General features: G+C 32.6%; 5 protein-coding genes across 6 annotated transcripts in view; 2 read left to right on the top strand and 3 right to left on the bottom strand.

Moving 5' to 3' along the window:
* The window catches only part of LOC113399485 (salivary glue protein Sgs-3), a 271,041-nt gene that overhangs the window by 166,240 nt on the left and 90,717 nt on the right, over positions 1-14,084 (bottom strand). The gene's annotated exons all lie outside the window — the stretch shown is intronic.
* The window catches only part of LOC113399391 (optic atrophy 3 protein homolog), an 88,159-nt gene that overhangs the window by 49,260 nt on the left and 24,815 nt on the right, over positions 1-14,084 (bottom strand). The gene's annotated exons all lie outside the window — the stretch shown is intronic.
* Positions 1,578-3,451, top strand: LOC135193837 (uncharacterized). Its single transcript, XM_064217922.1, has 2 exons — positions 1,578-2,402; positions 2,594-3,451. Exons 1-2 carry the CDS (start codon positions 1,578-1,580, stop codon positions 3,449-3,451), a joined length of 1,683 nt encoding a protein of 560 aa, XP_064073992.1.
* LOC113399353 (dimethyladenosine transferase 2, mitochondrial) lies at positions 4,214-6,433 on the top strand. The gene is made up of 7 exons (XM_026638458.2): positions 4,214-4,760; positions 4,836-4,977; positions 5,258-5,397; positions 5,467-5,616; positions 5,686-5,825; positions 5,990-6,154; positions 6,225-6,433. Exons 1-7 carry the CDS (start codon positions 4,356-4,358, stop codon positions 6,400-6,402), a joined length of 1,320 nt encoding a protein of 439 aa, XP_026494243.1. The 5' UTR covers positions 4,214-4,355; the 3' UTR covers positions 6,403-6,433.
* Positions 7,544-13,423, bottom strand: LOC113399323 (uncharacterized). Of its 2 annotated transcripts, XM_064217825.1 has the most exons (5): positions 13,128-13,423; positions 10,729-11,912; positions 10,472-10,652; positions 10,072-10,179; positions 7,544-9,482 (listed from the first exon to the last, which is right to left on the bottom strand). In XM_064217825.1, exons 1-5 carry the CDS (start codon positions 13,219-13,221, stop codon positions 7,981-7,983), a joined length of 3,069 nt encoding a protein of 1,022 aa, XP_064073895.1. In that variant the 5' UTR covers positions 13,222-13,423; the 3' UTR covers positions 7,544-7,980. The 2 variants fall into 2 exon arrangements, with proteins under 2 accessions (XP_064073895.1, XP_026494209.2); XM_026638424.2 differs by lacking the exon at positions 10,072-10,179.

Genomic DNA, 14,084 nt, shown 5'->3' with positions numbered 1-14,084 from the left:
AACAGTAGTATTCAGTATTGTTGTGTTCCAGTTTGAAGGGTGAGTGAGCCAGTGTATCTACAGACACAAGGGACATAACATCTTAGTTCCCAAGGTTGGTGGCGCATTGGCGATGTAATGAATGTCTATGGGCGTTAGTGACCACTTACCATCAGGTGGCCCATTTGCTCGTCCGCCAACCTATAAGTACCATAAAAAAAAACATGTTTATTTTGCACTCCTTAGACTATATGACAAAATCGAAATAAAATCACAATCACGATATAATTGTTGTTAGAAAAACTCAAATAAGAGGTTTTCACGCTGTCCCAACGAATTGTTCAATGTTAATAAAGACATTTCTTTCAATCTGTATTTGACCCTTATTGATATGAAACTATTATACAGATAGGTACCTAAGTGCTATATTTTTTATAATCAAATGATTTATATGTATATATATATATGTATATAGGTACATCTATATGTAAAAGCGTGGGAATTTTGTGAATAATACCTACCTGTTTTTGTAATAATACTGTCTCTATTTTTTTATCCACCTGATCTGAGATTTTATCCTATTATTAAAGAATATGTAAATCTTATAAGCTAGTTACTACACTACAGACTAGAGTAACTGCACTTACACTATATATATATATATATATATATATATATATCTATGTTATAGGGGGCAAACAAGCAGGAGGCTCACCTGATGGAAAGTGATTACCACCGCCCATGGACATCTGCAACACCAGGGGGGTTGCAGGTGCGTTGCCGGCATTTAAGGGATAAGTACGCACTTTTCTTGAAGGTTCCCAAGTCGTATCGGTTCGGAAAAACCGCCGGCAAAAGCTGGTTCCACAGAGTGGTTGTGCGAGGCAGAAAATGCCTTAAAAATTGCGCTGTTGTGGATTTTCGGATATCTAGGTGGTGCGGATGAAATTTAGAATTTTGACGAGATGTCCGAAGGTGAAATTCAGCTGGCACTAACTCATTTATTTCTGAATTTTTCTCAAAATAATAATAATAATGTCATTCAATCATAAATTAAATAGCATAAATTAAGCGAACCATTTGGTACTGAATTATGTATTAATTTGTGTTCATTCTAACTTATAATTAGTTAAATATCACGTCTGTTAACTACCTATATGTGTATGCGTTGATCTTGTTATAAGAGATATTCAAAAAATGCTCTCAGCGTTATTATGTATTCACAAAGATATGGATATTTTTGAAAGAAACAGCAATTTTCCTAATTCGCAAAGTCAATACATCTTTCCTTGAGTTAAGTATTAATCGTGTGAAAATTTATTTTATTTTATTAAATGTTTTATGAGAGTTCCAAAGTTAGAGTTTATAGAGATATGAAATAATAGTTTGTGGGATCGTATTATTTTTACCCAGGGCCACGGGATTTGTACCCTTTTATCTAGTCACTAGAACAATAAAGCAGTGGAAACAGCCCAGAGTTAGGAATGTGTATGTACATACATTGCCGTGTTTCGGAAAGCACGTAAAGCCATTGGTCCTGCGCCTGAACTGTGTCGGATTTGCCGTCCCATTAGATTATGCGAACGAGGCAATAGAGAATGCACCTGTGTTTACCCGTACACCGTAAAGACAGACCTCAAAAACTAAGCGATCAAACTCTGAACCTCATGACTGAACGGCGCTTAATGACGCTGCAGTCCTCGGATGGCGCGAAGTCATATAGGCAGCTCAATAGACGGATCTGCCGGTGTTTACGATGCGATCTTCGAATCTTTAATACCAATCATATTAAAGAGACGATTGAGTGGAACAAAGGCTCCAAAGTTTTCGCCAGAGACCTGTCTATTGGGCAGAGCCAGCTGGCAAAGCTCAAGAGAGAGGATGGCAGAGTAGCGTCCACGAAGCTAGAGTTACTGAAGGAAATCGAAAGGTTCTATGGACAGCTGCACACCTCGGTTACCAAACCTGTTAAAAGCTCAGCCGAAGACACTAGAGCGAAACTCACCCGACACTATACCGAAGATATCCCGGACATCAGCCTGTGCGAGATTAGGATGGCCCTTGAACAGCTCAAAAACAACAAGGCGCCGGGCGAGGACGGTATTACATCAGAGCTTCTGAAAGCGGATGGAACACCCGTACTTGAAGTCCTTCAGAAGCTCTTTAATACCGTCCTGTTCGAGGGTATCACACCAGAGGCATGGAACAGCGTGGTGGTGCTGTTCTTCAAGAAAGGCGATAAGACTCTTCGAAGCCATAAGAACTATAGGCCTATCTTGCTCCTGAGCCATGTTTACAAGCAGTTTTCGAGAGTTATTACCAATCGTCTCACGCGCTGGTTCGATAACTTCCAGCCTCCCGAACAAGCCGGTTTCCGAAAAGGGTACAGTACCATAGACCACATTTTCACGCTGCGGCAGATTGTACAGAAGACCGATGAGTACAATTTGCCACTATGCTTAGCGTTTGTGGACTATGAGAAGGCCTTTGATTCGGTCGAGACGTGGGCAGTGCTGCAGGCCCTACAACGATGCCACATTGACTATCGGTATATCGAATTGTTGAAGTGTTTGTATAGAAACGCCACCATGTCAGTTCAGATCAAACCACAGAGGCAATTCCATTGCGGAGTGGCCTGAGACAAGGAGATGTAATATCTCCGAAGCTCTTCACCAATGCGATGGAAGATGCCTTCAAACTCCTGGAATGGGAAGAGCTTGGCATCAATATTAACGGCGAATACATCACTCACCTTCGGTTTACCGACGATATCGTAGTCATGGCAGAATCGTTGGAAGACCTCAGCAAAATGCTCCAAGACCTCAATCGCATTTCCCAACAGGTGGGCCTCAAAATAAACATGGACAAAACGAAAGTCATGGCCAATTGCCATGTAGCGCCCACCTCAATATCATTGGGGAACTCGATTCTCGAAGTGGTAGACGAATACGTTTATCTAGGACAAACGGTCCAACTAGGAAGATCCAGCTTCGAGAAAGAGGTCACTCGGCGAATCCAACTCGACTGGGCAGCGTTCGGGAAGTTACGCGGCGTCTTCACGTCCAAAATACCTCAGTGTCTTAAGACGAAAGTATATGAACAGTGCGTGTTGCCGGTGATAACCTACGGTGTCAAGACGTGGTCTTTAACTGTGGGCCTTTTAAGAAGGCTCAGAGTCACTCAGCGAGCTATGGGGCGGGCTATGCTCAGCGTTTCTCTACGTGATCGAATCAGAAACAAGGAGATCCGTAGACGAACAAAGGTAACCGACGTAGCGAAACGAGTCAGCGAGCTGAAGTGGCAATGGGCAGGGCACATTGCTCGAAGGACTGATGGCCGATGGAGCAAAAAAGTTCTCGAGTGGAGACCACGTACTGGAAATGAGATGGACGGACGATCTGGTCAAGTCCGCGGGGTATCGCTGAAGTTATTGGGAAAGCCCTATATCCAACAGTGGACGTCTTACGGCTGAAATGATGATGATGATAAAAGTCAGTGTTTATGGCGCTTGAGAATTCACCTTCACCGAAGTTGCTGAACCATCTCAAAAACTGAAAGTTTGAGGATAATAACTTTGGGCTCGAACAGGGCTAGTACTAAGCCCGCGACTTAAAAGTCGCGGGCTTAGTACTAGCTGCATTATGATTGGAAACTGGCGAGCATTTCGGTGTATAATTACGATATAATATGTTTTATATCGATAACGATTAAAATTTGGTAGACATTTTCTGTAAGAAGAAACTCGAAACTCTGAAATGAAATGCCTGAATGTGATATGTGACTTTGCCTATAATAATTATAAAATTTATGGAATACATAGAACAAAATGGCGTTTCACCGTTTGTCAACATTTCATGAGTAAGATACGAAGCGAGTGAATTCTTACAAAATCGCACTGCTGATCAATACGCATCGATTTAGTCCAATGAATTTAAGGAGTATGTCGTTGATAGACATTTATTCAATTATTTAAATTTGAGAAAAATAAGTACATCATTTATGATACTTTTTTTTGTTCTTTATTCTCAAAATTGTATTCGAATTTTACTTTTTAATTTTTCTTTGTGTTTGTATTTTTGTACTCCAAAAAATATAGGTAACGAATAATGCTTAAGTAATGCTATAAGTTTCAATTGATTATTGAATTGTCGGCCACACTGGTGTCATCTGTCAACCGACACTTGCCCATTGCCTGTCAAATATTTTATTTATCAGAATTCAGAAGTACTTCCAGTTTCCAAGTATTTTGAATTTTGACATACCTTAAGATATTACGATTTATAAATAAATAAACTAGTTTATTAAAATATCTACTCCAAATTACATATTTGTAAATTTAAAAAAATATGGAAAATTGTTGCTGACTTTTACACAATATGTTTGTTAATTCTAAATGTACAATGGCAAGCAAAATAACTTTTCGACTCTTAAAAACACCCGTAAGGTTATGCCATAAAACTAATAAGAATGTGGAAAAACTAGGACCAAAAGTGTCCCAGGACGTAGTTAAATATTTAGAAACTTCACCAGAATACAAAAATATCATTAACGTTGTACCTAAAAACCTATTAAGAAAGTATAAATCGCCAGAGACTATGTATTTAATCAATCATAAAACTGCGAAGGAAATAACTGAAACACTCGTTAAATACCTGAGAAAAGATGCACCTGTAGTTGAAGTTAATCCTGGTTTTGGGTTTTTAACTAGAGAGCTTTTACGATGTCAACCAAATAGGATTTATTTATACGAAACTTCCAATCATTTTGTGCAATTTTTAAATGTCAGTAATGTACCTATTACTTGAATTTTATTAACTGTAAATTTAATTTCAAATACAATATTTAATAATTTGCAGGATATTAAGACACAACATCCAGACAGAATAAAATATAAAATAGCTGATTTCTTTGGAATGTGGAAGTTAGCGTTCCAAGATAAAATGGACCAAGGAAATAGGATAGAAAAATTATTAGAGGAATTAGCAACTGATGATAATGGTGTGATAGTTTATTTTGGTTTACAGTAAAGCTCAAACAATGAAACATGAAAAAAATATGTTTGTAAATAAGTGTTAAATAAAAGAAAGAGTATTAATATAAAAAAATATATTATTGGTTGCAATAAACATTATTTTAATAAAATGACAATTACAGCATGGTTTAAAAAATACAGATTTTTAATAGTTAATAAAACATTGTTTTCATGCTTAGTTTTATTGATTTGCTGAGAGTTAAATTGAAATATATATTATTTAAAATAAGTTTTTCTTCATTTCAGACAGAATTTTGAGTATAGTAGGTGCTATGCCCAGTTTGTCCTTTGTCAAACATTTAATTAATACCATTGTATTTCATAATGCTACAAGTCATTTGGGGAGACCAGACCTTTACATTGTGATGCCTGGACACTATTATGAAGTATATACCGTTTGAAAATATTGTTAAAATATCTGTAATCATGCACTATGAACAACTAATTTTCCTCAGTTTCTTGCAGACTCCTCAGTACAAATGAACAAGCATAAATCAGTTCCATCACTTTTCCAACTACTTTTCGACTATGAAGTTCTTAATAAGGTGCCTAAGGTTCATTTTTTGCCATGGACATATACTTCAAACACCCAGAAAATATCTGTAGTAAGTGTTTTCAACTTTATTGACATAATTAGCAATAATATTTTTATTAATAAGTCATACTTTCAACAGATGGATGATTTTTGCTTGTATTTAGTGAAAATAACTCAAAAAACTCAGCTGCCTTGCCTGCCAAGTGATTTGCCACTGCTCTGGTATTTTTTTAAAAGGCATACATTTTCCTCATCTACAAGAATTATTCCAATGTTAGAGTAAGTTTTTTCTTTATAATATTACATATTATTAACATCAAAACACGCTATAATATTCATTTTTAACTTAATTAGATCTATAATTAATATTCACAACATTAGATTGTATAGTTATTTACTATGTTCTCTTTTCGTCTATAGTATCCCTGTTTAATTTATTCAAGGCAATGGATACCAGGATGTGGAGTATGGCTCATCACTGGACAGGACCCTCCAGATACCAACAAAGAGCTATCACCAGGAGAGGATGATGCAAAATTACCTCATATGACCATCTTTACAGAATTTGGTGATTTGAATTTAAAACAAAAAATCACTATTTTTAAAAGGTATGATTAGTGATGTAATGTAATATGATTTCTTATTTAGAAATTAACAACCCTAATTACATTGTTTCAGGTTTATTTCTTGGCCTGAATTTGAACAGTGTCCATTTAGAGTTACTGTGGAAAATAATTTACCAAAATTTGCATCACAAATTAATGATGATGATGATGGTGACAATCAAAAACATATTATAGTTCCTCAAATTGATGAGAATGAAACTTGTGATACAGAACCATTAAATACTATTTAAACTTTGAATAAAGAAGTATTGATGTTACAAATTAATTTCATAGAACCTATCAAATTATTTTTATATTATCTATTATAATTATAATGAACAAAATTAATAAAAATATTTGTGTCAAAGCATTGCATTTTTTTAAGATTGATAAAGTTGTCATTGACTTCTATGTATGCTGCTAGAAAAGCTGTTCAAAATTAAAATTGTGTCACAGTGATGGAAAAGGCAAAAATAGAGGGTGGCGCAGTTAGTTAAGTGATCAAGACGATCGCGCAGATGTGGCACAATAAGTTTTATTTTATTCTATTGTCTCTAAGAGTATTATAGTGAAATTATTTGATTCAATTCAAATGGTCATAAATGTAATGATATTAAGTAGATGAGACACTAATTATAACAACATATAATCAACATTACAGACTTAGGTTAGAATCTAGAAAACAAATCAATTTAAGCAAGTATGCTTGAGAAAAGTTATGTCCTCTTGTCTTTAGTCTAGCCCTATTGTTCTCTGAGAAAATATTTTATACATTATCAAAGAATGAAATTCAGCATATTAGTAAAAATAACAATTTTCAATAGTATTTGTTAAAATAAATTTATTTGTATCTTAATCTATATCGGCATATCGGTTGTACTGTCACTTAGGTAAATCTAGTTAAGATTAAGCAAAATGTCATATCAATATGTCTGTCATGTTCATGTATGTAATTATGAACTAATTTGTTTACAAGAAAGTACGAATTAAATTTGTTACTAACCATAAATAATTATTAAATCATGTAATCAAAGTGCGCAGGTTAATGATGCATTTTTATGACCCACTAAACAAAAAATTACCGAATTTATTGAGAAAGAATTAAGAACTAAATGAGTTGCGGGCAATTAACCGTAACTTAGTGCGAAAATCTCAGCGCGGTATGATGCGTCTACATTGTTGCTCTCTCACGGTCAAATCAATGGCATCTGCAAGCTTGAACTAAAGAAGAACATAGGCTACTTTTTTATGCCTAACATCTGCGACCAACTCTTAAAACACGAGAGAAGCTGCGGGCGTCTAATAATACTTTCATTTTTCATAACCTGTCATACTTTAAACAGCAATTATCTTTTATATTACTTGGAAACATATATAAAAAAAACTGAACAATTTGTGGTACAATGTTTTAATGTGATGATAAAATTATCTATTTTTACATTTTATACATTTTTAACACTATTTACAAACAATATAATAATACTTTGTCTTTTAGATCTAAAAAATAAATATTGCTTTCAAAAAAATTAATAACTAATGCAGTAAGATAATATTCTTCAACACAGAAACAAAATTATTGAAAATTCTTGAAATGTATCTATCGAGGACGGGATTTTCATTTAATACAACTATATATCTTATTTAAAAATTGAATTGAAATCAAATAATGTCAAAAATTAAGATTCTAATTAAATATTCGAAAATAAATTAGCTGCATAATTTGGTAAAATATTCAATCATATAATATCCCACCACCAAACTATTTACACTTATATTACTATGTTAAGTACATTATTACATATACCTATGTGAAATTGATTGCTGTACTGTTATAAATTTTGGAAATGCTTCTCCATATATTTTCCACGGCTGTTCGATTTCGGTGTTATGTAATTCAAACTTGGAATATCAAGTTGTATCTGATTACTTCCAGATGCGAATTTGTTTTGATTGACAGCTTTTTGCATACTGGAATTGGTGTGAACATTTAAACTAATTGTATTTAAACCGTTTTGGGGTTTTAAACTTGGACTTGATACAAATTCTGTCCATTCGTCATCGTCAGCAAATGTAATATTTTTCTTAGGAGATGTTTGTGTTTTTGGTACATTCGAAACAAAATCGCCCCAAATATCATCATCTGATACTTCATGATGAACAGTGTTAGCAGAATTGTGAGCTGGAGAGGCTAATTTACTATTATTAGCACTAACATCACTTTTTAATGAATTAAGACTATTCATTGGATTAAATCGCGAAAGGTCTTGCAGATCTATACCTGGATTAGGCCAATTGATTTGAGAGTAACTTTCAAGAGAAAGTGGTTGCAATATTTGAACAGTGTTATGTTGATTCCGTATTGTTGCGCCTGCGCTTGAGGTTATCGGTAGTAAAATATCACTGTTTAACTGATGATTTATAGGTTTTACATCAGATTGCCTTGAAATCACATCTAGCGAACCAGTATTATTACTAAACATTGAACCTTTATTTTCTACTAATAAATTATTTGATCCAGAAACAATGTTACTTTCAATTTTAAATGACTTCTTATCGAAGTTTTCTTTCACAGATGGAGATAAACTGTTTGAAATAGCATTGTTCGGACTCGAAGTGATATCCAGTTCTGAGCTTGAGGCAGGGGCAGATTGAAATGTTTCAAATTCATCATCTATTTTATTAGTCTTAGGATCCAATTCTATATTCAGTTTTGGATCAATCTTTTGTACATCAGGTTTAGAAGTGGCAGTATCGTTTTCATTCCATGAGTGGCTTGAAATGAAATCAGAAAAATCGTCAAAAGTTTCTTTCACTTCACCGGGATCTGGCCAATTGAGTGTTGGAATAATAGGCTCCAATTTAATAGGTTGTAAAATTTGAGTTTGATATGTAATTTCTGCCTTTGTTGTTGGAACGTTAGACAATGATTTATCGACAGTTGATGTGTCGGTTGTTTTGTCAACGGTATTTGTAGAAGCCGGTGGAATTGTTCCCTTAAAATCTTGGAATTCCCAATACTCATTATCATTATCAGTTATACTGTTTGATTTCGAAATATTTTGCTCTGTTTGGTTGTTAATGGTTTCTATATCTGGTTGAGTTAGAAGTGAAGATGGTTCACTATCATAGTGGATTGTTTTCGATCTTGGTGTTTCAGAATCAGTTGGTGTAAATATATGTGTATCTGGTAGATTGATATGTCGCAATGGTTGAACATTAATTGTACTAGAATAAATTTTATTTGATGTTGATGATTCATTTTCAAAAACATCTAAATTTGTTGGCCTTTTCATTGTTTCATTTTTGGCAATATCGTTTTCTGAACTGCAAGCTGAAACATGATAATTAATATATTAATTGGATTGTAAGTGCATTATTTAAAATTTAAACTACTTCTCAATTTATACATACATATAATAAAATATTAGAGTTGTTTCCTGCAATTATATAATACCCTACAGTATTATAATGATATATTTTTTCATAAAATCAAGTCCATATAAACATATTAATGTGTATTAAAATTAATTATTTTGTGTTAGCTATATTTTCTTAGTCTAGGTTTGTATCAATATTGACCATTTTTTAAACAAAATTACACTCAAATACAATGTGATGTACAGATTCATTGTTTTAAGCAATTGCTTTAGTTTTCATTTGAACATAGGTTAAATTACAGAATGATACATATTATAGCATTTTTCGGTGATCAGAAGAAAATTAATCAATACAAAACCACTAATAATGTTTTTTTTTTTATTTTTAGGTATCAAAAAACATTAAATTAAATGGAATTTGTAGAGTATATATTCAGTACTTGATTCAATTAGTAATGCACTTATATAGTACAATCTACATTGTGCAAAATATTATTTTCTTAAGACTGTGCAAAAATTTAACTACATGCATTTTTAACTTACCATGTGATAGTAGCTCAGATATTTTTAGTGTGGAATGTTTGTGAGCCATTTGGTCTAAGGTGGCCATTAGGTGCTCTAAATCTAGGAGTAGAGCTTCAGCGTAGGCGTCTAATTTTAGGGAGTATAGGATTTAGGAGGAAGCAGATAATGCAAAGGTGTGTTGTTTAATCCATGTGCAAGACATGCAAAAGAATCAATTATACAGTGTCAAATATTAGCAAAATGTAGTATAAATATTCAGTATAATTTTTCCTTTTCAGTTCAGAATTTTCAGCTATATTAATAATGACATTATTTTATACAAAGGCAAAAGGTATAGCAATTACCTTCATAATGTGTATTTTGCATTGGTGTTAGTTTATTATATCGATTTTTAAATGTGATATTTTTAACAACTTACATTCTTGTCCATCAGGTGTAAATGGGTCAATCCATGTGCTAGCTTCTTTATTAAGAACGTTTTCAGTAGACTCAGCACTCAAAACATTTGACTGAGCAACTGGCTTTTGTGGTTGAAGTGGTGCAGTACTTAAGTTTGTCGCATATTTTGGCATATTGTAGTTCCATTTCGGCCCAAATAACTGAAAAAAAAATCTGTCTTGTATCGAAGTATTTTAAAAACTTACAATTATACTTTATTATGAAAGATAATCTTACAATGTTTCTGGAGTCTATACATAGTGCTTTCAAAAGTGTTTTTTGGCCCAGAGAGTTGTTCCAGTTAATAATATATGGTTGTCTTATGTCTATGTCAATAAGATGACCCCATGTTTCACTAAGAAATTGTTCAAGTTTCGTATCTAAATCATTTTCAGGTTCAGATATTTCATTTGTAAATATCGAATTTAAAATGTTATTTATGCTATCTACTATTTGCAATTCATTTTCAGGTGAATGAAGAGTTAACATGGAAACATTGCTGTTTAATGTTTCTTCTTTATCTTCCGTGCTTTCTACATTATTCACAGATTTAAAATCATCAAAATCTCCAAAATCGTCATCACATTCTTCTGTTGAAGAGTTTTTATGAAAATTCGATATTTCACTTATAGTTTCCTTTGCATTTTCATCAAAGTTAGCTGTAAATTCACCAAACTCAGAACTTTCGTTAGCATTATTATCCCAAGGATTTTCACTAGTTATTGGCAACACTTGTGGAGTGATAGAGCTTGTAAATTGAAAATCTTCGAAATCTCCAAATTCATCAATGCTTAAATTTGAGCTTTTTGACTGATCAACATTTTCTGAAATTTCTGATTCATTTTTTAAAACAACAGTGTCTGGTAAAATATTTGCTTCAATTTTTATCGAATTTACATTGTCTGCTATTGTGATATCCGGGAAATCTTCAGAAAAATTTTCAATGTTTTTATCAGATTCATTATTTCCACAGGGTAGTCTATCGTTAACCTTTTCAGTTCCAGATTCAATAGAATCAGTAGACACAATTGTATTTTCATCAACATGTTCTACAGAATCTGTACCTCCTTGATCTTGTATTGTTGAGTTTTTATCAGAACAATCGTTATTGTAAATATTGGGTTCAGTCTCATATTCTTTAGTGGCTATATCATTGGAATGTACATTATCGGAATCAACTTTTAAATTTAAGTCCTCTAATATGTTGTCTTCAAATTTATCATTAACATTTAAATTGACATCATTTTCTGTTACTTCATCAGATTTCAAACTAGCTTCAGGTCTGGTTTGTATATTTTCATTAAAATTTGAGGACCAATTTTCATTTTCAATTTGGTCTGATTTAGGAGGGAAAATATTGTAACCAGAATAACTTCCATAGTTGAATTCTGAACTATATTCATCATCATCTTCTTGAGACACTAAAACATAATTAAAAATGCATTATTAATATTTAAACAAATTAGGCAATAGACCAAGGTGCTTGATTTTGAGGTATGACTTTCACTTTTGTAATAGAGAAATCAAATATTCTGCACTTTTTGTAGAGTGTTTTACTATTACTATAATTTTACTTTGTTCTTAACAAAATACTTATCAATATGTCAAGTCAAGATAAAAAATAAGTAAGAATAAGTTTGCAACTATGTCAAAAATGTAAATTTATCATATTCCTCATTTGTGCACAAGGTAAACTCAGCTGCACAAACCTGCATATGCAAACTTTTAAAGAGAATTGTAACAGTCATTTATATTATTAAAAAAATTATAACACATTTTTTTTTCATTTTATTTAGAATAGATATTCAGACAAACAAATGGTACACTCAATGTTAAGTGGTCACTACTGCTTACAGACTTTGTAACAAATGTTTAATACTTGCACTTTGCATCTGGGCACAGTAATTCTTAAAATATTATGTCCTATAATTATTATGGCTACTTCCACCTTACAAACTGGAACACAGTAACACAAATTTAGTTTGTGTGGCATTGGCTAGTACAAGGTCCTACCACAGCTATTATAGCTAAGACTAAATATCAAATTATTTACTTAATATAAAAAAGCACAAGAAAGTTATACCAATTTGTAGAAAAACAATTGCTTAACTTGATTTTATTTCCAAACTTACACTTAAATGTAGCTAAACAAAACCTTGTCATATAAATTTATTTACTTCTACATATTCAACATACTATAAATAAATATGAAAAACCTGTGTAAATGTGAGAGTATCACATACAAATTACTCATGAATACTATTCAGATAAATTTATTTTTAAATCTAAATTACACATATAGAAATTGATAAGTAGGGAACAAATACATAGTTGAATGGCATGCACCATATTTGAGGTCTCCCTGTTCAAGTAAATGTCATTGACTTAAAACTAAATTTTAGAAATCATGACTACTACATTCCAATTGTATTATTGCTGTAATAATAATATTTATAAATTACCTCACAAGACAATTAAGGAAAATTTTATAATGTGAAACATTAACACATAATTATGAAACCTTAAAAAAGTTCAACTCCTTTTAGCAATAATTTTAGGACAAAGCCCACAAAACAAGATTATCAAAGATGTACTTAAATTGCGTATTAATTATAAGATTGTATCAATCAACTTACAATTGTATGTTATATCAAAATCTTCGTGGTCTTTGTCGTCTTCACATTGTTCAGGAGGTGGAGGAGTACTGCAAACAAGTGGAGGAATCGACATCCTATTCTAAAGAAAACTCAAAATCCCAGCTTAGTTCACTAAAAATTTTGATAATCTCAATTGTTTACTCAACATTAGTTGCAATAATGTTCTGGGATTCTTCAATTATGAAAACTTAACTTTAAAAGACAGACAGCTGTTCATATTAATTGACAATTTTTGTAGGACAACAATTGACGGCACAGCTGTCATGTCAAGGCGGCCATATTTATTTAATTTCTTTAAAACGTTGTAGATAATAATTAGGACCACGTATTACATGTAATATTATATTTAAATGGGCATATTTAAAACAACATCAATCGATTTTTGTATTTAATTTGTGGCAGTTTTCCGGATTCGCTAAATCGCTAATAAAAAAAATAAAAATATTTTTTCACGATCAAGTAGTTGCTGCTGCTAGTAGCTGGAAATGAATTTATGAAAACTAAGCTAACTATTTTAAACTGCTTACTAATGTTATTTTGAAATATTGCATTGGTTTGGAAATGCAGCACGCAGATTTTAATTGCAAACATTTGGCATAATCAAGGCGTAACATAACATCCTAGCTCCCTAGTTTAATGACGCATTGATGTGATGTAAGGAATAGATATTATTTCTTACAGCGTCAATGTCTTTGGGCGGTGGTGACCACTCACCATCAGGTAGCCCACTTACCCGCCTACCCATTTATAATTTATATACATAACATGTTTTTCATGTTGAGAAATAGAAAGGATCTTAGGGTGTATATTTTTTATGTATGTGGTTGTAAACTTAATTAGAGAGAGCAATGATATCAAACACGTCATTTTATATTACTTTATTATTATTGGTTGCCACGGGTTTTAATGCTGGTTTATAAAATGATTAAATTATAT

The sequence above is a fragment of the Vanessa tameamea genome, chromosome 19 (genome assembly GCF_037043105.1).
Source record: "Vanessa tameamea isolate UH-Manoa-2023 chromosome 19, ilVanTame1 primary haplotype, whole genome shotgun sequence".
NCBI classification, from domain to species: Eukaryota; Metazoa; Arthropoda; class Insecta; order Lepidoptera; family Nymphalidae; genus Vanessa; species Vanessa tameamea.
This window is presented reverse-complemented; position numbering and strand designations above follow the sequence as displayed.